This window comes from Sus scrofa, chromosome 12 (genome assembly GCF_054392235.1).
Source record: "Sus scrofa isolate SSC_HxYL_T2T_F1_AM1 chromosome 12, Sscrofa_HxYL_maternal_Yorkshire_Landrace_v2.0, whole genome shotgun sequence".
NCBI lineage: Eukaryota > Metazoa > Chordata > Mammalia > Artiodactyla > Suidae > Sus > Sus scrofa.
Genome location: NC_139394.1, coordinates 47,718,649 through 47,744,474, shown reverse-complemented (window position 1 = coordinate 47,744,474; position 25,826 = coordinate 47,718,649). Strand labels below are relative to the sequence as shown.

The 25,826-nt window shown below is 55.9% G+C and overlaps 1 protein-coding gene across 5 annotated transcripts in view; it reads left to right on the top strand.

Annotated features, from left to right (window-relative positions):
* The window catches only part of RAB11FIP4 (RAB11 family interacting protein 4), a 108,432-nt gene that overhangs the window by 81,381 nt on the left and 1,225 nt on the right, over window positions 1–25,826 (top strand). For 3 of the 5 annotated variants that reach the window (XM_005669074.4, XM_084985277.1, XM_084985278.1), the window contains exons 4-14: window positions 13,194–13,426; window positions 15,625–15,819; window positions 16,320–16,454; window positions 16,716–16,751; window positions 17,779–17,878; window positions 18,143–18,246; window positions 19,559–19,699; window positions 22,765–22,846; window positions 24,011–24,148; window positions 24,229–24,387; window positions 25,487–25,675. In XM_005669074.4, the coding sequence (XP_005669131.1) occupies window positions 13,194–13,426; window positions 15,625–15,819; window positions 16,320–16,454; window positions 16,716–16,751; window positions 17,779–17,878; window positions 18,143–18,246; window positions 19,559–19,699; window positions 22,765–22,846; window positions 24,011–24,148; window positions 24,229–24,387; window positions 25,487–25,675 (1,512 nt within the window). Of the gene's footprint in view, window positions 1–13,193; window positions 14,083–15,049; window positions 15,820–16,319; window positions 16,455–16,715; window positions 16,752–17,778; window positions 17,879–18,142; window positions 18,247–19,558; window positions 19,700–22,764; window positions 22,847–24,010; window positions 24,149–24,228; window positions 24,388–25,486; window positions 25,676–25,826 lie in introns of all 5 variants that reach the window. The other 2 variants (XM_003131748.6, XM_084985279.1) reach the window with 2 other exon arrangements.

Genomic DNA, 25,826 nt, shown 5'->3' with positions numbered 1-25,826 from the left:
TCACTATTTAGGCAAAATAACTTTCCCATTTGTGTTCTAGCTACACGATATACAGCTCTGGGCAAACAAGAAAATGCCTTTGCCATTTTAAATGCCCCTGGCCGAACTGCACACAGACACTTCTTTAAAATGAAACTAGGGAGTTCCCGTCGTGGCGCAGTGGTTAACGAATCCGACTAGGAACCATGAGGTTGCGGGTTCGGTCCCTGCCCTTGCTCAGTGGGTTAACGATCCGGCGTTGCCGTGAGCTGTGATGTAGGTTGCAGACGCGGCTCGGATCCCGAGTTGCTGTGGCTCTGGCGTAGGCCGGTGGCTATGGCTCCGATTCGACCCCTAGCCTGGGAACCTCCATATGCCGCAGGGGCGGCCCAAGAAATAGCAAAAAAAAAAAAAAAAAAAAAAAAAAAAAGACTAAATAAATAAATAAATAAATAAAATTTAAAAAAAATGAAACTAGACTATTAACCTGTGGCTATTGAGAGTACCCAAGAAATGTGTCCCTCCTTAGATCCGTGTGTAAGCAGTGTTTATGGTACATGGTCCTAATGATTGTGGATCCACCCAGGTTCAGTTTCAGCAAAACACCGTCTCTTTAGAAGCAGCAGTGGTTCAGAACGATCGTGGACGAGAAGCCAACAGTTCTTTTGAGAAGAGGCCCCCAAATGCCCACAAAATCCAGAATTTCTTGACAAGGTTCTAGAGATCCAGTCGCTCTCTTTGAATGGACATTAAAGGAATGGGCTCTCGTTTTCCGGGTGGACACCATGGACGGAGCTGAAGGGTCTCCACGCAGATGTCCTGCGGGAGGAAGGGGTCTGAGTTGCTAGGGCCGCCCTAACCCTACCGCGGACGGGGGCTCGAACACCTGGAGGGTCCTTTTTTCACGGTGCTGGAGTCCCGTGTCCACGATCAGAGTGGCCAGGAAATTGATTTCTTCTGAGACCTTTCTCCCTGGTTTGACTTCCCCCCCGTATCTTCACGTGTCGTGTGTGTGTGTGTGTGTGTGTGTGTGTGTCCCCGTCCCCGTGTCCTAATCTCCTTAGAAAGACACCGCCAGTCATATCGGGTTAGGGCCATCCTTATGACCTCATTTTAATTTAATTACCTCTCTAAAGACCCTGACTCTAAAGGCAGTTACATTCTAGAGACTCTCGGGTGGGCAGGGAGACACAGCTCTGCCTGTAACAGGAAGGTTCTCTGGACCCGTCCTCCAGGGGCGGGGGTGGGGTGGAGGGTGAGCAGAGCCTGGTGTCCAGGGAGAGCCCGAGTGCAGGTGGGTACCTTTGCCTTCAGGCACAGGCCCGCTGTGGATGTGGGGCCCATCGGGGTGGCTCTTGGCCAAATGCTCTACTTGGAAAAGCTTCTAGTGATGCTGTGACTCTTGGCTCACCTTCTAGAGAGGATGCTTCCTACAGCTTGAGCCGCCCTCACCTCTTGGTCCTTCTGGTCATTTGTAACCTAGACTATTGCCTGACAGTTCTTACTCTTGCAGGTTTGTTTGACCCACTGGAGGTTGTGCTGGTCCCCTGGGCTCCCTACTTCTGACTCTACCTCTAGGAGAACATTCTGTTTTTTGACTGCCCATGGCTTGTTGGAAGTTCCCCGCCTGGGGATTGAACCCATGTCACAGCAGTGACCCAAGCCACTGTTGTAACAATACTGGATCCTTAACCTGCTGAACCACCAGGGAACTTCTAGGATAGCGTTAAGGATGGTTTCCCATTTTCATCCTTCTTTTCTTTTTTTTTTAGGGCCACACTCGCGGCATGTGGAGGCTCCCAGGCTAGGGGTCCAATCGGAGCTGCAGCTGCCGGCCTACACCACAGCCACGGCAACGCAGAATGTGAGCCACATCTGCGACCTACATCACAGCTTGCGGCAACACTGGGTCCTTAACCTACTGAGTGAGGCCAGGGATGGAACCTGCCTCCTCATGGTTCCTAGTCAGATTCCGCTGCGCCACGATGGGACCTCCGCTGCTACTGTGTTTGCTTTGTCTCTGTAACTTTTCCTGAACCAGTTGACATACAGTTAGGCAAGACGTTATCAAAACTAAAGGCATGTCTCCTTCGTGAGTGGATACCACTGACACACCTGACAAAATCAAGCATCTCTGTCACTCAGTATCTAGTCCGTACTCCACCCTTTCCCGTTTGTCCCCCCAAAAAGGTCTTTTACAGCTGGGTGGTGGTTTGTTTGCTTGCTTGTTTGAGCTGGGATCTAATCAAGGATAATGTTCAGGGCTTATGTCTCTCGGTTAATCTAGGACGATGGTTCTCACAGTGTGGCCAGGCACCAGCAGCATCAGCATCACCTGACAACTTGTTAGAAATGAACTTTCAAAAAAAAACACAAAGGAGTTCCCACTGTGGCTCAGTGGGTTAAGGACCCAGTCTAGTCTCCATGAGGATTCGGGGTTGATCCCTGGCCTCGATCGGTGGGTTAAGGATCCAGTGTTATTGCGGTGTAGGGAACTTGCATCCTCACAGATTACATCAGGTCCTTAACCCGTTTTCTAGAAAAATCGCTCCATTCACAATTCCAAAAACATCAACATTGAGGGTTTTTTTTTCAACTTTGCCAATCTGATAGTTGAATATTTATTATTATTCTTTGCTTTTCTTCGGATTTCTTAGTGTACTTTTTAAAATGTTTAATTTTAAAAATAATTTCTTAGTGTACTTTAAGCAGTTTGGACATGGATATCAAGAACCTTTTAAGAATGGTTACAGGAGTTCCCACTGTGGCTCGGGGGATTAAGAACCTAACTAGTGGAGTTCCCAGTGGTGCAGCAGAAACGAATCCGACTAGAAACCACGAGGACTCAGGTTCAATCCCTGGCCTCACTCAGTGGGTTAAGGATCTGGCATTGCCATGAGCTGTGATGTAGGTACAGACTTGGCTTGGATCTGATGTTGCTGTGGCTGTGGTGTAGACTGGCAACTATAGCTCTGATTGGACCCCTTGGTTGGCAACTCCATATGCCGCTGGTGTGGCCTTAAGAAGCTTAAAAAAGGAGTTCCCGTCGTGGCGCCGTGGTTAACAAATCCGACTAGGAACCATGAGGTTGTGGGTTTGATCCCTGCCCTTGCTCAGTGGGTTAACGATCCGGCGTTGCCGTGAGCTGTGGTGTAGGTTGCAGACGCGGCTCGGATCCCACGTTGCTGTGGCTCAGGCGTAGGCTGGCAGCTACAGCTCCGATTAGACCCCTAGCCTGGGAAACTCCATATGCCGCGGGAGCGGCCCAAGAAATAGCAAAAAGACAAAACAAAACAAAACAAAAAAACCAAAAAAAAAAAAAGAAGCTTAAAAAAAAAAAGAACCCAACTAGTATCCATGAGGATGCAGATTTGATCCCTGGCCTCAATCACTGGGTTAAGGATCTAGTGTTGCCACAAGCTTTGGCATAGGTCACAGATGTGGCTAGGATCCCGAGTTGCTGTGGCCGTGGGGTAGGCCGGCAGCTACAGCTCCAATCTGACCCCTAGGTGCAGCCCTAAAAAGAAAAAAAAAGGTTAATAAAAAACAAACACAACCTAATTCAACCTATGGAAATGCACGTTTTCAGACCTACCCCAGGCCTACTGAATCAGAAACTGAGTCAGTCTGGCTCTTAACAATCCACCCCATGTGACTCTGATGCACATTGAAGTTTTAAGAACCACTTGTCTAGAAAAATCCCCTCCCACCTCTATGACGTGCCCTTTTGGTGAAGACCCCAGGCCAGTTGTCCTATCGAAGAGCCCACATTCTTTCTGGTTGTTTCCCCGAGGTGATGTGGGGTTTGTCGGTCCATCCCCTGCTTTGCCGCCTGGTGGAGGTTAGAGTCTAAGGCTGGATTAGATGTAAGTGCTTTGTAAAGACTCTATAGCAGGTGATGCCATGTCCTGCATAGTGTGTCACATCCAGAGGCCAGTGTGTGATTGTCCGCAATCACTGGTGCCAGGTTTGATCACCGCATTAAAGTGACAGGAGCCTGTTTTCTCCATGGTAGAGGCATCGGGGGTGGGGGATTTGCAGTCACTTGTATGGTGATTCTTTGGTGTTTTGTGCAAGTAGCCAAATCCTCGTCAACCCTCCTCCATCCAGCGGTTTTGTTCCACAGGCGATGGGCATAATGTCGTTTGTGTCTGGTCAAGCTTGTGTTGTTCAAATCTTCTTTCTTCTAATTCTGTTTGCCTGCTCTGTCATTTACTGAGAGAGGTGAGTTAAGGTGAGTTAAAATCTCCAATTTGTAGTTCTAGGTTCTGTGTATCTTGAAAGTGTGTTATTAGATGCATGAAGGCTTAGGAGCGAGACATCTTGTTAAACTGGTTGGGTTTTTTTTTTGCTTTTGTTTTCATTGCACCCGTAGCATGGGAGTTCCGGGGCCAGGGCTCAAACTCAGGCCTCAGCATTGACCCTAGCCACTGCAATTGGATTCTTAACCCACTGCGCCACAGCAGGAACTCCCTCTTTGTCTTTTTCTTCCTTTCTTTTCAGGGCTACACCTGTGGCACATGGAAGTTCCTGGCCTAGGTAGGGGTCAAATTGGAGCTGCAGCTGCCAACCTGTGCCATAGGCACAGCCAGAGCAACACCAGATCTGAGCCAAATCTTTCGGCCACGCTGGATCCTTAACCCACTAGGGGAGGCCAGGGATCGAACCCACATCCTCATGGATGTTAGTCAGGTTCTTAACCTGCTGAGCCACAATAGAAACTCCACTTTATCATTTTTTAATGTCCTCGAATGTCTCTTGCCTTAAAGTATACTTTGATCTTAATAGAGCCCCTCCAACTTTTGGTTGGTGTTTTTTTGGTGTATCTTTTTTTGTTCTTTTACTTTCTATGTATCTATGTCCTTATGCTTAAATTGTGTCTCTTGTTAGTATAGTACAAGTTGTTTTTTTAATTTAGTCTGACAGTATTTGTCTTTTAAATAGGATGGCCTATTCCATTTTCATTTAATGAATTACTGATATGGTTGAGCTGTTCAGTTTTTTTGTTTGTTTGTTTTGTCTTTTTAAGGCTGCACCTGCGCATATGGAGGCTCCCAGGCTAGGGGTCCAATTGGAACTGTAGCCGCCAGCCTGCACCAGAGCCACAGCTGTGAGGGATCCGAGCCTCAGCTGTGACCTACATGTAGCTCGAGGCAATGCCAAATCCTTAACCCACTGAGCGAGGCCAGGAATTGAACCTACATCCTCATGGATGCTAGTCAGGTTCGCTAACCACTGAGCCACAACAGGAACTCCTGTTCAGTATTTTTTCATTATCCCAATCAGATCTCTGATTTTCTCTCCTCCCTTTTTTTCTGAATCCTTTTGGATGACTTAAGCATTTTCTTATTCCATTTTCTTCTCCATGAGATTTTAATTTACGTATTTATTTTGGCTGCAGCATGTAGCAGCTTCCTATAAGATCTCAGTTCCCAGACCAAGGATCGAACCCAGGCCACAGTGGTGAAAGTGCTGAGTCCTAACCACCAGGCCACCAGGTAACTCCCTGTCCATTAGATTTTTAGCAACACATTTTAATTTTAATTAATTAATTAATTTAATGGCCCCGCCACGGCATATGAAAGTTCCTGGGTCAGGGATAGAACTTGAGCCACAGCTGCTGACCTACGGTGCAGCTGCAACAACCCCGGATTCTTTAATCCACTGCACTGGGGGGTGGGGGGAATATTGACCACAGCCACTGCAGTTGGATTCTTAACCCACTGTGCCACACGGGAACTCCTTTATTTTCATTTTTTAACTGATAACTTTTTTATGAGGGGGGGTATAATTCTATTTTATTAGCACTTAGCATTTCACTGACGGTGCTAAATTCTAGCGCTTTAAGGGTGTAAGGTGACACAGCATAACATACTAACACAATTTAAGGGGTCGTATAACTGTACCTCTGAACACAAGTGTGGGGACAAGCCCTGCAAGGCTCACAGCTCAGGATTCAACAGAGGTCCTTGGTTGCTGACATCATCTGTGTCTGACCTTAGACAAGACACACCGAGCAGTCCTGTCCGTTTACAAAAAGCACTGACGTCAGGACCAACAGTAACAGGATTGGAAAGAACTAATTCAGGATTGTGGGGGCCAGTCGGAAACGAGCTAGGTTAGCTGGGGGCTGTTGCAGCTGAAGCCCAGGATTGGTAGAATGGTTCATGAATTCTGAAATCACTGGTTTCCAAAGCTCCTAAGATCCTTTTCCCAAAGAGAGTACTGATAACTTCGGATGTGCTCAGATGTGCTATTGGAATGCACGTGGGGACGGGGGGCTTAGAGGGTCTCCTGGGCAGGGGGATGGCCCTGCTGTGCGGGGCACTTGCCGTGGAGTCCGTGGTCTGACCCGTAGCCTAGGTCTGAAAACCAGATCTCGTTGGCCCTTCCCACACCCCTGGGACTCGAGTGCCACTTAGGCCTGCAGACTGTCCCTCTGAGGACACGCAGAGCCCAAATGCCCGCTGAGTCATTGTCAGTGGTGGCGGCACGCCGGCGCGAGCTCCCTCCTCTTCGTCGTGGGCAGGCTTCTGGGATGCTTGTCCTGGTTGGAAGGGTGGTAGGTGAACTGGACCCAGGGCGGCTGGGGTGGTCTCAAGCTCTGGTTCCAGCAAAGTGAGGCCCCACAGCCTTTGGGACAGACTGGACACTCAGGTCACTGGCCGGTGCCGGTGTGGTGGCCGCCAGGATCTGCTTCAGACCCTCCTCCGCCCCTTAGTACTTGTAGTCGCTCTGCTCTACTGCCCCTCGGGGACTTGGCCCACCTCTTAGTGTGGCTGCCAGGACAGCCTTCATTTCTGAAGTTTTTCTGGGATCTGCGTCATGCCCCTGCCCCTTGCACTCCTGTGATGCCACCTCAGCAGCAGCGTGTGTTGGGGCGAGGGTGTGAGATGGGGCAGAGGGACAGCTCAGGAGCCGTGGTTATAACACTGAAGAAAAGGCAGTGCGGGCCTCCACCCCTTCCGTCCTGGTGCCGTGTGTGTGGTGCATGTGCCGTGTGTGTGGTTGTGTGGCGTGTGTGCCGTGTGTGTGCCGTGTGTGTGGTGTGCGTGCCCCGAGTGTGGCGTGTGTGCCGTGTGTGTGGTGTGTTTGCCGTGTGTGTGGTGTGTGTGTCGTGTGTGCTGTGTGTGTGCCGTGTGTGCCGTGTGTGTGTGGTGTGCGTGCCCCGTGTGTGCCATGTGTGCCGTGTGTGTGGTGTGCGTGCCCCGTGTGTGCCGTGTGTGCTGTGTGTATGGTGTGTGTGGCGTGTGTGTGGTGCGTGTGGCGTGTGTGCCGTGTGTGGTGCGTGTGCCGTGTGTGGCGCGTGTGCCGTGTGTGTGGTGTGTGTGCCACGTGTGCGCCGCAGAATGAAGCTCATCCAACCGCCTCGGCTGCCGTAAGTGGGGACACTTGAGAAGCAGGAGCGTGACTTCCTCTTTGTCGTCTGTGCAGCACCAGCCTGAGGGGCCCCAGCTGGTGGGGGCCAGACCCAGGATGGAACCCAAGTCCGCTTGAGAGCCTCAGTCTCCCCATCTGCAAAACGGGCTGGGGGACGTGACTCAAACCCTCCTACTCCATCCCCCTGGAGACTCATAAGCTCCCGAGGAGCCCACATGGTCACTGTGGTCCCCCCTCCTGCGATCTGTGGGTCCACTTTGTGATGAAAATAGTGTAGCAGTTGGGGTGTCTTGGTTGGGGTGGTCGTGGCGCCCTCCCTGAATCGAGGGTTCGGGAGGTGGATTCCGGAGCCCCTGGCTGGGAGGAGAGAGCCCAAAAGGCGCTTCGGCCGCCATCTGCCAGGAGGGAGGTTAGCTCGAAGGGACTTTGCCCTGGCCCTGGCGGTGGGACCGTGGCGTCGTGTCTTCCTGACCTCGGCCTCCCCACCAGCCTGGAAAGCTGGGGCTACAGAGCTTCGATCTCACAGCATGAGGTCAGTCCCCGGGGCCGGCTGAGACGGGCCGTAACCTCTAGTGGTGAGGAGACCTGGTGCTCCCAGCTTTGCCCTTGGCCCTGTAGGGGCAGCTGAGGCCTTGTACTGGAGTCAAGGTTGCTTTCATTCAGATGCCAAGGCTGAGGCACCAGCCTCTCTGTGGACAATCAAACCTCCCTAGGCCCACCCTCGCTCCTTGACTGGCAGCCGGGCAGCCCTCTGCTGAACCAGAATCTCCTGTCGGCCCCTGATGAGCCCCAGCCACCCGTCTGCAGAGTGTGGCCTGGCTGCATGGCAGGGGCTGCAGCCACAAACAGGAGGCAGCCTGGACTGCTGCTAATCCCGGCTGTGACCGTCTTTGCATGATGAGAGCGGCTGAGCCATGGTGGTGTGTAGGGGACCCCAGCCCCTCCCTGTGCACCCAGGGTGCTGGCATCCACAAGTTAACCCCTTACCGACTCTCTTGCCACGTGTGGGAAAGACCCAGCAACACCTGACCAGGCCTGTCCCTGTTCCCGTGCCGTCCGCTGGCTGGGAGGGTGTGAGCGATTCAATCTCCCGCCTGCCCCCAGAACTCATTCAGCCTCGCCCAGGCAGCCGGCTGGCTTCTCCCCCACCCGCGGCTCGGTTGGTGTCCATCCCTGCCCCCACGCCTCTCCTGCAGTGGGGTTCCACGTGTGCCCACTGGTGCCTGGCTGCAAGGGAAGCCGGGATGTGCCCGCCCAATCTATTTTTACCCAGTCCTGTCCCCACCGAGCTGTTCTTTGGCTCCGAGTTCCTGCCTGGGAAGTGGAGCCGTTGCCAGGGCTGGGGGTGGAGAGCTGGAGCCTGGGAGCCTCTTGGGCGCCCTCACCAAGGCAGTATCTCATCCTGACACCTGTTAAAGGGTATAATTAATGCACAGAGAGACCTTCCAAGACAGTGGGCAGCAGGCAACCTGTGGGGAGAAAAGAGACACCCTGTGTGTTTGGAGGGAGGGCTTTGAAATTTGGGAAAGCCTGGCTTCCAGAAGCTGAACCCAACCCACCTTCGCCCATGTGCAAATGGGTCCCAGGCCAGGAGGCACCATCTCTGTCTTCTCTTAATGCAGTGAGGACACTCATAGCTCATAGCTCAGCGTTATTAAGCACCTTCTGCTTAGAATATGTACCAGCTCATCCAATCCTAGTAATTAGCCCCATCCGATAGATGGGGAAACTGAGGCACTGAGCAGCTCAGCGGCGGGCAGCTCTTGGTTCTCAGTACAGGAGTGTCGATGGGCACGGGATGCCCTCTGGAGCGACATCCTCCTCCCCCTAAACCCCCAGCTCTGTCCCAGTGCTGCCACTGCCTGGGACTGGCCTGGGGTTTGTTTGGGAGTCTGGAGCCTGCAGCAGCAGCAGAAGTCACCTAAGCCCCCAGGCTGGTTACTCTTCAGCTCCTGAGCATCCCCAGAGATTGCCCTCTTTTCAGAAGCGTGCACGACACAGGGCCTCCACAGGGGCACATTTGGGCAAAACTATGGATCTTACTGGGATGTAACTGCATTTTGTTTGTTTGTTTTTTGTCTTTTTAGGGCCACATCTGTGGCATATGGAAATTCTCAGGCTAGGGGTCAAATTGGAGCTTCAGCTGCCGGCCTACACCACAGCCACAGCAACACAGGATCCAAGCCGCATCTGCAACCTGCACCACAGCTCACAGCCACACTGGACCCTTAACCCACTGAGCGAGGCCAGGGATCAAACCCACATCCTCATGGGTACTAGTTTATTTCTGCTGAGCCACAGTGGGAACTCCCAGGATGTAACTGCATTGTAAGGTGAAAATGACTTTAATACCCCTGACTTAGCAGAACATCGTAACGCAGCCCAGAATACCTTAAAAAAGAATCGCCCAACACAGAGCCTCCACCTGATCCCCCACCCCCACACCCCGCACCTGCGGCATGTGGGAGTTCCCAGCCCAGGGATCGAACCTGCGCCACAGCAGTGACCCAAGCCACTGCAGCGGCAACACCAGATCCTTAACCTGTTGCACCACAAAAGAGCTCTCAAAACCTATTTTCTAATTGCATGGAAAAGCGCATGTAATTGATTGAATGCGGTACTGAAAGTGAAAAGCTGGCTCTAAGCACATCCATTGTTCTCGCTCGGGATCGCATCGCAGATCAAGAGCTGCAACTGCCCAGCGTCGCGAGAGCCTCAGACACACAGCACCAGGAAAAGAGCCGAATTTAAACTTCAGAGTACAGTTTTCTACTCAATGTGTGTCTCTTTCATACTATCGTAAAGTCAAAAAAAATCCTGCGTCGAGCAATCCTAGATGCTTGGGGACCCACCGTCCGCACTAGAGACGGTTTTGAAGTTGCAATGAAAACGTCCGCTTGCCTTGGGCGAACAGCTGTGGGTTGAATGGAGAGGTGTTGATTTAAAAGAAAAGGCTGGGGCGTTGAGTGCGGGGGTGGGAGAGGGGCAGGGGCGTGTCGGGAGCCTGGCTCCAGGTCTCAGCAGGGCCCTCTCCCTCCCGCACGAGCCTCATCTGCTCTGTGTGTCGGACAGAGATGACAAATCCTTCATCCTGCCCTGTACCCCCCGGAGCCCTCCCCGGCCTTTTAGGGATGAACCATGTGTGATGAGGTTTGTGACGGGCCAGGCAGCTGTGGACTCTGCGCTGTCAGAGGGTGAAAATATGCCCAGGAGGCGGTGGTCTCACTGGGAGAGCGGGGACCCCTGAGGGGTGTCTGATCCCTTCTGCCCCTCTTGTGGCTGAGTCAAGCCACTCGAGGCCACTCTTTCCACCCTGGGCAGGGCCTTGGGCCAGGACCCAGGAGTGTGGCTGTGTCGCTGTGGGACATGCGATGAGGGGACCTTGGTCCCCACTGTGAATGGTGTGTCGGGACAGTGCCTGGCACGGGCTCAGCCTTGGTATGCTAGAGGCCAGGCCAGACGCTGGAACAAGGATGCTGGTCCCCGCTTGGCCCCCTGCCTCCCATCTGGGAGCAGGGTGGGCGGAGCCTCTTGGAGACCCCTGCTGACTCGGTTCCACAGGGAAAGTGCGGGCGTTGGTGACTCACAGTCCAGACCCTGTCCTGCCACTGACTCCTGCAGGTGCCGGGCAAGTCACCTCACCTACATGAAGGGGGAGCAAGACCCAGCTCTGAGGGCTGTGAAGACTCGGCCTCATGTGAGCCACAGAGCAGGGACTCCCCATCTGTGCCTACCTTCCCCCGCCTCGGGTCTGGGTATCGGAAAGCTTGCGGGCAGAGGAACTGAGCATGCGCCTTGCTCCTCCCTAAGCCCCCCCATTCTGGCCACACTCTAACCCAGAGACTCCCTGCTGGAGGGGATGGCACAGGGCAGGTGCAGCCATAGGTGGGGTGCCTGGGCCTCATAATGAGTAATGTGCCCCTATAATGGCTCTCATTGTCACCATGGGGTTTGAAAGCCCGTGAAAGCATGATTTGCATCAGTGTTCAATGGAACCAAGCGAGCAGTGGCCAGACGCAGGGGGGGTCCTCTGCCTACTGGCCAGGGCACTTGCAACAGGTTACTCACTGAGCCTTGACTTCCTCTTGGTAAAATAGGGGTGGGGATCCTTGTCCCGAAGGGTCATGAAGCCCCACGTGGGTTAAAATATTAACATTTAGCTCTGTCTCGGGAATGTGGTGGCTGTTCTATAAATGTCGGCTTCCCTATGTGTCAACGCGGCTTCGGGCTTGCAGACTAGAGCTTGCTTAGGGCATGAGACCTGGTACGGCTGGGAGCGTGTGGGCTTGGGTTCGTGACATGGAGGTGGAAAGGGCCGTGTGAACGCTCGGGGCGAGTTTAATTACACAGCCCCTCGGCCTCCGCAGTCGGGGATGCCCGGCTGCCTGATGCTGGCTTTATTGGTCCATCTGGTACTCAGCCCGAGTCATGGCACAGGTGAGAGCCAAGCTCATTAATCGCCATCTATTCTTAGCCCTGGCCTGTCTTGGTGGGCATAGACCCCCAGGAGGGCTGCCTGCTCACCAGCAGACAGCTGCACACCTCTGGGCGGGCGCAGTCAAGCCTGTCACTGATCACCTTCCTTAGACGCCCCGATCCTGTTCTTGTCTGAGATGCCCTGAGTCTTCTCACAGCCCGTTATTATTACCCTTCTTGTGGTTCTGAGGCTGGAGGAAGCACCTCCAGTGAGGGCTCCTGGCCAAGGAGCACGCCGAGGAGCCTGGGGAGTAATTGGCGTCTGGGATGGGAGCAGGTGGAAGCAGTCACCCCCGCCAGGTACTTAGCGCCTTGGGGCCAAAGCAGCTCCGAGGAAGGGTTTGCAGAGAGTTGCCCCTCGGACTAGGGTAAACTCGGAATAGAGCCAGAGCTCTTCTCCTATAAGATGACTTTAGCAAAAGATTCAGGCACATCTTTACGGTGTATTGGCAGGGCGGTGTGTAGGCACTGGGGACCAGCCCAAAGCTCAGTCTGTTTAAATTTTTTTATTTTATGATTTGCTTTTTAGGGCTGCACCTGCAGCATATGGAAGTTCCCAGGCTAGGAGTCCAATCAGAGCTGCAGCTGCCGGCCTACACCACAGCCACGGCAATGCCAGATCTGAGCCTCGTCTGTGACCTGCACCACAGCTCATGGCAATGCTGGATCCTTAACCCTCTGAGCAAGGCCACGGGTTGAACCTGCGTCCTCATGGATACTCGTCAGATTTGTTTCCGCCAAGCCACGACGGGAACTCCCCAAAGCTCATTCTTGAACGACCTATCGTTCTTGCTTCCCAGCATGGCTGCGGCAGGGCCAGAGCAGACCTGTGGCCAGGATTGAGGCCCTGCTGTGACACAGCGATCCCATAAGATCCCGTTGCTGTTCTCAAGTGACAGAGGCCAAAAGCGAGGTTCAGAGAGGTTATCTGACATGCCCAGAACCGTGGGGCAGACCCCATGCCCCTGCGCCATGCTGCATCACGCTCTGTCAGGGTCACTGTAGTTGGGGCAGTGCCCTCATGATCACCAAGAAGCCTTTTACGAGTCACTTGGCTTCCTGTGCAGACTTTGTGACAGGCACCCTGCGAAGTGGCCCAGGTGCCCTGGATGATGCAGCTGGCCTGGCTGTGGCCCTGCTCTGTGGATGGCCGTCCTGGAGGGTCTCTCTCCTCGCTGGGCTCTCATGAGACAGCCAGCACGAGGCCCCCCAGAATGGATCACCTCCAAGGTCTCATACCAAAGCCTGGGGGTCCCCGCCCTCCCCCGCCAGCCCTGCTGGTGTCCTTGTGGTCTGAGGAGCTGGGCTGAGCCCCCAGGCCCCAGCCTCATTCTCTCTGTCCCCTCTGTCTCCCCCAGGGCAGCGAGGTGCCAGACCCCACCTTTGCTGATGGCGAGCTCCTCCCCAGGGAGCCTGGCTTCTTTCCCGAGGACGAGGACGAGGACGAGGCTATGACGCTGGCCCCGCCCGAGGGTCCCCAGGAGTTGGACATGGAGGGCCCCATGGAGAGCACCCGGAGCCTGGACGGGTCGCTCGGGATGCCCGCCGAGAAGGACGCAGGGCTCGGGAGCCTGTTCCTGCCGGAGGACAAGTGAGTTAAAACTGCCTTGGAGCTCCACCTGTCAGGAGAAGGTGATGTCACGGCCAGCCCGGGGGTGGAGAGAGGGCATCGCTTGATCGTACGAAATGGTCAATTTTCATTTTCAACCTTCTGCCCCAAAAGACTGTTTCCTATGGCTCAACCTCGTCCATGTTTCCAGGGCAGGGGCTCTCAAACCCGAGTGGCTCTGGGAGTCGTGCTGTTCGTGGCGGGGCCCTTTGGAGTTGTCCGTCCGTGCGGCTTCCTGGGAGCGGTCCCTCCCCTGCGCCTGTGTGACCGGCCACCCGACCCAAGGATGGCTGGTCGTGTGGACCACAGACCCGTTGACCCCGTTGGCTGATCATTTGCCACCTGACTGTTCCTTTTCTGGGACCAGTGCCCAGGAGGCAGCCAGCAGTGGGTGCCGAGAGTTCGAGTAAAATTTTATAGGAGAGAGAAATGAGGGACAGGATGAATTCAACCCCAGGTGTTAAGGAACCTGAGGACAGGTAAATAAGTAGATAAACAAGTAAATAAATGGGGTGGCGGGAGTTCCTGTTGTGGCTCAGTGGTTAACGAACCCAACTAACATCCATGAGGACGCAGGTTCAATCCCTGGCCTCGCTCAGTGGGTTAAGGATCCGGCATGACGGTGAGCTGTGGTGTAGGTCATAGATGAGGCTGTGGCTGTGGCTGTGGTGTAGGCCGGCAGCTACAGCCCCAATTCGACCCCTAGCCTGGGAACCTCCATGTGCCATGGGTCAGCCCTCAAAAGGCAAAATAAAAAATTTAAAAAAATTTTTAAAAATAAGTGGAGTGCAGGCACCAGGAGACCTGATCTTTAGCGTCCTGTCATTAACACTGAGATTCTTAGATAGAAACGGGTCTTCAGGTGCAGAGTTTGAGAATCACACCGCCCCCCCCAAATTTGGAGGGGGTAGTGTCCCTGGCCTACAAAAGTTCCTGGTCCAGGGGTCGAATCTGAGCCACAGCGGTGACAGTGCTGAGTCCTTAACTGCAAGGCCACCGGGAATCTGCCCATTCTTTCCCATTTTTGAGTGCGGGGCCTAGTCGCTTGGAGAGATGCTAGGTGATGAGTAAGAATGCACGGAAACCCCTGCACAGGGACGTGAGGGAAGATTCGGTTTGGCAGGTGCTGATGAGGAGTTGTCTTTGTTCTTGGGTTCTAGACAGAGTTCAACCAGCTGCTGTCACTGTCCCAGGCCACATGGGGTCGCTAACCCACATTCTGTGGCATTAGGCTTCTTTGGGCTAGAAATCCCCTTTACAAACTAGGAGAAGCTTCGCCCCCAGCCACTCATGGTTGTTTACTTTAAAATCTCAGTCATTGTAAGATCACGTGCAATTACACAGAACTTGAAAAAGGGGGGATGGTAAGAATGAAGGGCAGTTAACTTACTTTCCTCGTGGTCCCGCCACCCAGACCCATCGCTGTTACCAGTGAAGTATTTTTATTTCCTGCTCTGCCTTATTCTGTGTAAAACTCTCGATATGCTTTGATGTACTATGTCTAAAAAAATTTTTTTTTCTTCTTAGGGCCACACCTGCAGCATATGGAAGTTCTCAGAATAGGGGTGAATCAGAGTTACACCTGCCAGCCAGCCTAGGCCACAGCCACAGCAACGTGGGATCCAAGCCACGTCTACGACTATACCACAGCTCATGGCAGCCCTGGATCCTAAACCCACTGAGCCAGGCCAGGGATTGAACCCGCATCCTCATGGATACTTGTCACGTGTGTAATCTGCTGAGCCGCAGTGGGAACTCCCTATGTCTAAAATTTTATATCTGACTTTCAATTTATATTCATTGTTCTACATTATCGCCAGTGTTTTTTACAAGCCTTTCAACAGCGATTCGAGAGTCCATAGTTGATGCAATCCTTTCGTCTACTGATGTATCCTGTCATTTAACAGCGAATTCAGTGCAGCTGTCAGTAATCCATTTGCTTGTAAGCAGTGTTTTGGGGAAGCATCGGTTTAGACGTCTCTCGTGCAGAAACCTTTTCCGTGGTGAGGTGTCTGCCCAGGATACGGGCCCCAGAGTGGCCTTGCCAGGTGAAGAAGTCCAGGCTCCATCAGGCTCCTGGTATCCGTGGCACTGATCGACCTCCTGGAAGGGCTGGCGGCTTCGGCCCCCGCGGGCTGTGGGCAGCACCTCGTTCACAGCCACCCTTGTCACGCACTCAGGTCCCGGGTCCACACTCCACCCATGACCACGTCGGACCTCTCCACGCACTCCACCACCTCGCTGGTCAGCAACGAGGAGCAGTTCGAAGACTACGGGGAGGCGGATGACGTGGACTGTGCCCCGAGCAGCCCCTGCCCCGACGACGAGACCAGGACCAACGTCTACTCGGACCTGGGGTCGTCCGTGTCCTCCAGGTGGCCCCTTGGTCTGGAATGGCATTTGGGGTCCAGGAAAAGCGGGAGAACCAGTCCAGCCACATCCCCGGGGAGGCGTTCATAGTAGAGTCAGGCGCTAACTGGGATCTGCTCCTGGAGTTGGGGGGCAGCCTCTGCACCCCGACTGGGGGTCTGGAATTCCTCCTCCTTCCTCCTTTCTTGGGAAAGAAACAGAACTGCAGAATCCGAGTGGCGTATTGATACCTTCCCACGCTCCTGAGTCGTTACTGACTCTGACATTAGCCCTCAGTTGCCTTCTCTGTGAAATGGGTACAACCGTTGGCTTCTGTTTGAAAGTTCTGGAGGAGAAAGGTCCGTCCCTGTACTTCCACTCCCGCCACCCCCCACCCCACCCCCTGCCAAACTCACTCACGAGGCCCATAGGTACTGGAGGACCTGGTAGTAAGCTTGGCAGGATGAGGCAGGGCACCTGACCGACAGCTGGTAAGAGGGAGCTTTCTTTCTCTCTCGGGGACCAGCGCGGGGCAGACGCCTAGGAAGGAGCGGCACGCGTACAACAGCGAGTTGCTGGATGTTTACTGCTCTCAGTGCTGCAAGAAGATCAACCTGCTCAATGACCTGGAAGCCCGGCTGAAAAACCTCAAGGCCAATAGGTGAGCCCCGGGGCCCAGCCCAGGGTTGGGTGGGCAGGCGGGCAGGGTGGGGGCGGGGGGAGGAGCAGCGGGGAAGGTGGCCCTACCGTCCTGGCAGGTGATGGGGGCTGCTTCTCAGAGCCCAGCTGATTAGTGCAGGCCCTTCAGCGGGCGGGAGAAAGCCTGGGCTGCTCTGTGGTCTCCTCCAGCCCGGCGGTGGGGGGAGCGGGCTAGAGGCCCCTCTGTTCACCAATCCTTTCTCCTCCCTCCCTCTCTCTCTAGCCCCAACCGAAAGATCTCTAGCACGGCCTTCGGACGGTAAGGCCCCCTCGGAAGCCTGGGTTGAATGCTGTCCCTTTTCACTGTGTTCCTGCCGCCAGGGTGGCAGGCCCCGGGCCAGCAGCCAGACCCAGCCAGCACCCTGCGTGTGGCGCGCCCGAGAGGGGAGCGAGGCACCCTGGGGCAGTGCAGGCAGAGGGAGATCTGAGAAAGAAGGGCCTGCCCCACCCCTGTCCCTTCTGGCTGCAGTCGGCCTCTCTAAACCCTCAGCTACTCCACCGCAGGCGGGCACGCCAGGGGCACCCACCCTATAGCTCTCAATGCGCTTTCCTGTCCTCCGGTGCTGGCAGCTATACCAGCAGAAGCCCTGGGCTTCCTACCGGCAGAGATGGGGCCGTGAGGGGCCCACTGGACCTGGTCGTCCTGCTCCAGGTTAAATCCTGCACAGCTGGCTTCCTGGGACTGCCCGGGTCCTGCTCTGGCTCTGCCACAGACTCGCCCCAGGTCCCCACCCAGGGCTTTGAGCTGCTAGCACGTGTCCAGGAGCTGGGGTGGGACAGTCTCTTGGCGAAGACCCTGGCTGCTGCCTGGCAGGGAGTGGGAAGTGGGGGCCCCTGAGGAGCCGTAGCTGGGTTTTGCCTCCGGCAAGAGTTACCTGGGCAGCGGCTGCGTTCCAGCCGCACTCCCCCACCCTCTGCCCTGCGCAGCCTGGGCGGGTCTCCATCTCTGCCCGTCCTCAGAGATGTGGCGGGAGACCCATGGTGGAGGGCTGGGTGGTCCCAGGAGGCCCAGGTCCTCTGCCAGCACTGAGGGGCCAGGCCACCTTCACCAGGCCTTTTTCCAGAGGGGAGGGACCAGGGGATCACCCACCAGCTCTGGTCCCTTGGTAGCTGCTGGCTGGGTTCTGAAGCAGCAGGAAAGGGCAGCCTTCTCGGGGTGGGGTGGGGGTGGGGTGGTTTCTGCCACCCTTCCTGGGGTCCCAGGTGCTTCCCAGCCCATAGCCTGAGCCTGGACCCCAGTCTGCCCGGGGCCCCTGCAGCCAGATGCACCTCCCCCACCCCCGCAGGCAGCTCATGCACAGCAGCAACTTCAGCAGCAGCAATGGCAGCACCGAGGACCTGTTTCGGGACAGCATCGACTCCTGCGACAACGACATCACAGAGAAGGTAGGTCTGGGCGGGCGGCGCCTGGGGTGGTCGGCTGCTCCGGGCTGCTGCTGCCTGGGGACAGGGGAGGCCTGTCTTTGCCCAGGAGTTGGCTAAGTGGCCCGGTCACATGGCACATCCGTCCCACCAGCACCACACCCAACAGGACTCTTCTCTCCGTGCACCGTCCCGCGGGGCCTGGCCGTCAGTCCTGTGGTTCCCAGGTTCTCAGTTCTGTGGACTTAAAAGTTTTCTCCACCCCCACCCCTGCCCCCACCACGGTAGGTGAGCTTCCTGGAAAAGAAGGTGACAGAGCTGGAAAATGACAGCCTGACCAACGGGGACCTGAAGAGCAAGCTGAAGCAGGAGAACACGCAGCTGGTGCACAGGTCTGGCCAGACGGGGCAGCGCGGGGGGCCGTGGGCCGAGGCCCTCGGGGAAGGCTGGGGGGCGGGGAACCCGCATGTCCTTCAGCTCTGAGGGTCTGTGAGCGTCAGCCCCTTGCTGCTGGGCACCCAGACGGCCAGGTCTCTGGGGACAGGGAGAAAGGCCAGAACTTGACCTCACTGCCCCCCCAGGTCTGCAGTCTCAGCGTCGGGCAGAGGCAAGAATCGGGACCCATCTCCTGTCTCTCTATCCTGCAGCCGTGAGAGCCTGACCTCCCTTCTGGAGGACGAGCCCTGCTAGCCCCTGACTCACCTGCTAGTGGTGAGAAGGGTCCAGGCACTGCCGCGCCCTCCGCCAGAGTGTAGTTGTCCTCACGGGATGTCACGAAACTTAGTGAACTGACCTCCACCCGGGCTCTGTTCCTCAACCTTCTAGAGCCCAAAGACGGGCCTCTTGTTACACCCAGAAGGTCAGCCTCATGGAGGGACCGTTGCCTGGGAAAAGTGCTCCAAACTGATGCCCCAGCGAGGCTGCCAGTCTTGGGCTTAGAACATTCACTGTGGGGCCTGGCCTTCCTCCGCTCTGGCACATTCAGAGCCACCAGCCAGGTTGTATCCATCTTTGGAGTCAGGCTGCCCAGTAAGCGGGATTATTGATCAGAGGGGGACCAGGAAGGAGTGGAGCAGAAGAGGGGGCGAGGGTGAGGGCTGTTTGGTTCAGCTGTGGAAAGGCCGGCCCGCCTTGTGCCCACCTTGGAGTGCCCCCTTCTCCCCCCTAGACTGACTGCCCAGAAGTGTGTGTGGCTGACACACCTCTCTTAATTGATCAATTGATTGATTGATTGATTGTCTTTTTAGGGCCACTTCCTGTGGCATATGGAAGTTCAAAGGCTAGGGGTCGAATTGGAGCTGTAGCCACTGGCCTACGCCAGAGCCACGGCAATGCCAGATCCGAGCCATGTCTGAGACCTGCACCATAGCTCACAGCAACGCCGGATCCTTAACCCACTGAGCAAGGCCAGGGATCAAACCCGCAACCTCTTGGTTCCTAGTCGGATTCATTTCTGCTGCGCCACAACGGGAACTCCTGACACATCACTCTTTAGATGTCCCTCATTGATCTGTCAGCAAAGCTGCTGGCGCACCGGCCTGGCAGACACACTGCCGCTGCCCACAGTCGCCACCTCCCTGAGTCACCATGTCAGTGACTCAGGGTCTTGGGGTCCGGGGCTCCCCATGGTTGCAGCCTGGGTTGTGGGGAGGAGACAGGCCACTAGAGCTTGCCCTGGGCTGAAGCCCGCGTCCCTCTCCTCAGGGTGCACGAGCTGGAGGAGATGGTGAAGGACCAGGAGGCCACGGCCGAGCAGGCCCTGGAAGAGGAGGTGCGGCGCCACCGTGAGGCCTACGGCAGGCTGGAGCGGGAGCGGGGCACGGAGATCGAGCTGCTCAACACCAGGTGGGCCCTGCAGGTGGTCTGGTGCCCCTGCCCTCTGATGCGTCGCCCTCACAGCCTGGTCCTGCCATGTCCCCATGTATACGGATGGGGAAGCTAAGCCCGAGGCTAAGCCTCATGTTCCAGCGACTCTGCTTTTGATGCTTGTACAAGTGGGTGTGTTCTCTAGGAAGCAGGTAAAAGAATGTTCGTGGGAGTTGCTGTTGTGGCTCAGTGGGTTACGAACCTGACCAGCATCCATGAGGATTTGGGTTCGGTCACTGGATTAAGGATCCAGCGTTGCCGGGAGCTGTGGTGTAGGCCACAGATGTGGCTCGGATCCTGTGTGGCTGTGGTTGTGGCTGTGGCGTAGGCTGGCGGCTACAGCTCCGATTTGACCCCTAGCCTGGGAACTTCCATATGCCGCAGGTGTGGCCCTAAAAAGCAAAAAGCAAAGAATGTTCAAATTAGGGGAACCTGGAAACCACACTAGTTTGTCAATAAGAGAGTAGATTTGGAAAACAGCAAAAAACAAAGCCAAACCCACAGTGGTCTTGCGCTGATTCCTGGACTGGCTCCGATGTGCAGGCTTGGAGCGCCCCCTGCTGTCAGATGCTCCCAGACCTGACACTAGGGCGCGCTGACCCTGGGCCGAGGGGCCGAGGTAAAGGGAAAGGCAGGGCTCCTGCACCTCAGGTTTGGCTGTTGGAACCTGAGGCAGGCAGGGAGAGGAGGACTGACCCTGCAGTCTGGCTTGGTCACCCATTAGCTCCATGATTTTGGACACACTCTTATCATCACTTCCTGGACCTCAGTAGCCATCTGTCATCTCTCCCCGCAGAGTGACCAGGAAGGTGGGTGGGCGGATGGACTCAGAACAGTGCACGCAGGTGAGGGCTCTCATGATGTCCCAGGGCTGCCCTCCCTCTGACCCAGGCCAGGGAGGCCACCTCAGGCCCCCCTGAGGCCGCAGTCTTTGAGCTGAGCCTTCTGGAGTCTGCCGGCAGCTGCTGGGAGCTGGGCTCCCACCTTGCACCTCACAGCTGGCAGGCAGGCAGGTCAGGCCCAAAGGACCTGGGGTGGGGGCAGACCCCTGGGCAGTTGGAGGAGGATTCCCTCCCACCTCCCTTGTACCAGAGACCCGCTTTGCCACCGGGAATTCATTTTAAGTTTGCACTCAGGTTCTAGAAGCCACCGTTTTGCATCTGTTTCTGGAGGCTGGTGCTGCACTAAGCATCACTGTTCTCTGCCTACTTCTGACAGCTGGCCGGTTGGCTGGCCTGAGAGAGGTGGCTGGGACATGGGTGGGACAAGAAGCCTGGTGAGTGCCGGCCAAGGTCAAGGCCAAGCACAGAAAAGCCATGCCCCAACCCTGCCGCAATTGTCTCCTCATCCTTGCCCCTTGCCCGACTCCAGGGGGCGCTGTTCCCATAGGCACTGCAAGAGAGCCCTGGGAGTCCGCTGTGTGCTTTGCCAAAGCCTCGTGTCCTCCTGCTCAAGTCTCCCATGAGGCGACCTCATCAGATCTCAGTTCCCCTCAGGCCCTGGCCCGGGGGCCTCTCCTGGGGAGCCCTCTCTCCGCAAAGGAGGATGGGACAGCGGGAAGGAGAGGGAAGTGCCAGAGATGATGACCCTGCACTGTCCCCGTGCCACTAGCCCACAGCCCAGCTCACCTGCCCCTCTTCCCAGGTCACCTAAAAACGACCTGGATACCTGGGCTGTGTCTGCTCAGGGATTCACGGTAGGACAGCCCCTCGCGAACGTTAGCTCGAGGTTATGACTGTCAGAACCGCTGCCTGGGGGCGGCAGAGGCAGCTGCGGCGCGTGCTCAGAGGGACAAGCCCCCGTGAGATGCTGGGGGACAGCGGGACAGTCGTTGCCTTCACACCGTGAACTCTAACGGGGGCCTCACCTCAGACAGCCACAGACAGCCACAGGGAACTTTCTCTCCATTCGCCAGAAGAGTACCACTCCCCCCACCCTGCCCCCGCACTGCTTCAGGCCCTAAGCATGTATGCAAAAAGTGTTGTCTTTTTTTTTTTTTTTTTTTTTGTCTTTTGTTGTTGTTGTTGTTGTTGTTGTTGTTGCTATTTCTTGGGCTGCTCCCGCGGCATATGGAGGTTCCCAGGCTAGGGGTTGAATCGGAGCTGTAGCCACCGGCCTACGCCAGAGCCACAGCAACTCGGGATCCGAGCCGCGTCTGCAACCTACACCACAGCTCACGGCAACGCCGGATCGTTAACCCACCGAGCAAGGGCAGGGACCGAACCCGCAACCTCATGGTTCCTAGTCGGATTCGTTAACCACTGTGCCACGACGGGAACTCCTGTTGTGTCTTTTTTTTAATAGCTTTTTTTTTTTTTTTTTTTACAGCCACACCTGAGGCATGTGGAAGTTCCCGGGCTAGGGGTTCAGTCACAGCTTGCAGCAACGCTGGATCCTTAACCCGCTGAGCAAGGCCAGGGATCGAACCTGCAACTTAAGGGACATTATGTCAGGTTCTTAACCCACCGAGCCACAACAGGAACTCCGAGTCTTATGTTCCTAGTCACACATGAGTGTTTCCTTTTATCCAGAAACTTCAGTGAGGCGTTCCTGTTGTGGCTCAGTGGGTTAAGAACCCGCCTAGTATTCTTGAGGATGTGGATTCGATCCCTGGCCTTGCTCAGTGGGTTAAGGATACCAGTGTTGCTTCGAGCTGCATTGTAGGTTGCAGACAGATGCAGCTTGGATCTGGCATTGCTGTGGCTGTGGCCTAGGTTGGCAGCTGTGGTTCTAACTCAGCCCTTAGTCTGGGAACTTCCATATGCTGCGTGTCTGGCCCTAAAAAGAAACAAACATAAAAACAAAACAAAAATAATAATAATTCAGTGTCTTTCCTGTTTTGCCTTGGATGACAGGACGCTCAAAGCCATGTTATCATTTGGAACAGTGGTTCATATTCCCACTCACTCTGTCTCTCCCTCCCTCTCTCTCCTGTTTCCTGGTATCTTCCCTCCTCCCGGGAGGGGAGTGGACAGTCGCTGCACATTGTCAAGTTGTAAATTAATCTCCGTTTCTGCCGTCCTTTTCCCTCTCCTTGTCTCCAGGGTGCAGCAGTTAGAGGAAGAAAATGCCGAGCTCAGAACGACAGTGACTCGGCTTAAGTCACAGACAGAGAAGCTGGATGAGGTGAGCAGCAGGTCCAGGCATCTCTCAGGCTTGGATCTTGAGCTGAATTCCTTTAGTTTCTAGTTTCTTAAATTCCAATAAAGTTGCCCTAGGGGAAAAGAAGGCAACAAAATTCAAACAATACTTTGTCTTTCTGTATTTCTTTTTTTTTTTTTTTTTTTTTTTTGTCTTTTTGCCATTTGGGCCGCTTCCATGGCATATGGAGGTTCCCAGGCTAGGGGTCTAATCAGAGCTGTAGCCACCAGCCTACGCCAGAGCCACAGCAACACAGGATCTGAGCTGCATCTGCGACCTACACCACAGCTCACATCAATGCCGGATCGTTAACCCACTGAGCAAGGGCAGGGATCGAACCCGCAACCTCGTGGTTCCTAGTCAGATTCGTTAACCACTGCGCCACGACGGAAACTCCTGTCTTTCTGTATTTCTAATTTTCCAAAATTTTCACAGGGACGTATATTTCTTTATATTATGGAGAAACTAAGAGAAAGAGCAGTTCCTGCTGTGGCTCAGCAGGTTAAGAACCCACCATAGCATCTGTGAGGATGCAGGTTCAATTCCTGTCCTCACTCAGTCGGTTAAGGATCCTACTTTAGCCCAGGCTGTGGTGTAGGTCACAGATGTGGCTTGGATCCTGTGGCTGTGGCTGTGGCTGTGGCGTAGGCTGGCAGCTGCAGCTGTGATTCGACCCCTAGCCTGGAAGCTTCCATATGCTGCAGGTGCAGCCCTTAAAAAAAAGAAAAGAAAGAGGTTTGCTTCTGTTTGGGCTTCTATTCAGGTCTGTCTCTCCTCATTAGAGGACTTCAGAGGAACTCTTGTGGCACAGAGGGTTAAGAATCTGGTGTTGTCACTGCTGTGGCTAGGGTTGCTCTGTAGCTCGGGATCGATCCCTGGTCAGGGAAATGTCTGCGTGCCGCGGGTGGAGCCAAAAAAAAAAAGAAAAAGTAAAAGGACTTAAGAGACCTGGGATTTTTCTAGCTGCGTTTCTAAAATCCTAGGAGACCTGGTCATTTCTTTAACCCATCCCTCAGGGGGCTCTGTCCAGGGGGCTGGTCTGATTGGCCCATTTGTCGAGGTGGCTGCCCCGACCCCCATCAAAGCCCCCAGGGTACAGCGGGCCCCGCTGGGAACTCCCCCCACCCCACCCTGGTCTTCCGGCTGCAGGAGCGGCAGCGCATGTCCGACCGGCTGGAGGACACCAGCCTGCGGCTCAAGGATGAGATGGACCTGTACAAGCGCATGATGGACAAGCTGCGGCAGAACCGCGTTGAGTTCCAGAAGGAGCGGGAGGCTACGCAGGAGGTGGGTCCCAGGCCAGCGGGCGCCAGGGCTCCCCCGACCCCAGCCCCCCTGCTCCTGCCAACCAGCCTCTCTCCCCCCAGCTCATCGAGGACTTGCGGAAGGAGCTGGAGCACCTGCAGATGTACAAGCTGGACTGCGAGCGGCCGGGCAGGGGCCGAGGCTCGTCCTCCGGCCTGGGCGAGTTCAGCGCCAGGGCCCGAGAGGTGGAGCTGGAGCACGAGGTGAAGCGGCTCAAGCAGGTGGGTCTGCGGGGTGAGGTGTCTGGGTGTCCCCACCGGGCGGGCCTCCTGCGAGGGGCCAGGAGCTGGAGCACCACCTTCCCCCACGCCGCTGCCCGCTCCTCCTGATACCCTGGGCCTCGGGGCTGCTCATCCCCGTCTCACAGCTCGAGCAAGGCAAGTGGACATCCCAGGTCCTCCCTCAGCAGCCACGAAGAGAAGCAGACCCCAGTCCTCGGTCCTGGGCACGAGGGCTGGAGAATGAGACTCCCCAGCCCCGCGTGCAGCCCTTGCTGCCTTGGGTTCTCCCACAAGCGGACCCCGAGCCCACGATTCCATGTCACATGGTTCCCAGACACCCTCCCATGACTGGAGACCAGTTGGGGGTGGGGGAAGCGGGGTCCAGAGGGACATTGACCTGGTGAGGGCAGCCCTCGCTCAGACCTCTGAGTTGGCTGCCCGGGATGCAGAGGGGCTGGAGGTTCTGCGTCCCCAGCAACCCCAAACCCCAGCCCTTCTCAGCCATGGGGGGTGGGGGGTCGGGGGGACGCCCAAGGTCCCAGGTGCCAGCAGTTAGGAACTTTGAGGCAAAAGCAAGAGTCACGGGGCTGGTAAGGAGGGCCTGGGCGGGCTGTACGCAGGAGCAAGGGCGCCCTTGGGAGGAACTCCCAAGAGCGGGATTCCTGAGCCCGGCTGCAGGGGGAGCTGAGAGCATGAGCAGACCCGCCAGCCCAGGGACCCAGAGCATGCTTTTCACCCAGGGCCAGTGGTGGAGAAGGAGCCACTGGGTGGGCAGTGTCCCCACACAGGGCCTCTGAGCCCCCTCTTCCGGCTCATCTCCCCCTAGGGAGGAAGGAGCGGCCAGGAGCCATGCTTCTGTCCGGAAACTTGGCTCCCAGTACAGGGCTGTAGCGCCTCCTCAGAACCCCAGGACCTCCCAGCATCTAGCTCTCCTCCCAGGCAGGCGTGGCAAAGGCCACGTCATCCGTGGGTGTCCTGAGCTGCCTGTGACACTCCCCTGCCAAGGGGGAGGGTGCTGGTGGGGGCTAGGAGCCAGTGGATGCAGAGATGTGGGTTCTGGATGCCCGGGGAGTTGATGTGGCCTCTGTCCCCTCCGCAGGAGAATCATAAGCTACGGGATCAGAACGACGACTTGAACGGGCAGATCTTGAGCCTCAGCCTCTACGAAGCCAAGAACCTCTTTGCCACCCAGACCAAAGCCCAGTCTCTGGCTGCGGAGATAGACACGGCCTCTCGCGACGAGGTAACGTGCTCACCCGCTCTCGCCTCGGAGCCCGGCCCCGTGTCTGTGAGTCCCGCCCCATCCCCCGCCTCCATGGTGAGCCCCGGGCCGCCCAGAGCAGGAAAAGCGGGCCAGGGCCTGGCCGCTCCAAGTCCCCACCTGCGATGACCCCGAGCGACAGGGCAGAGTTGAATCAGCTCTGGTTTCCTGTACGTGG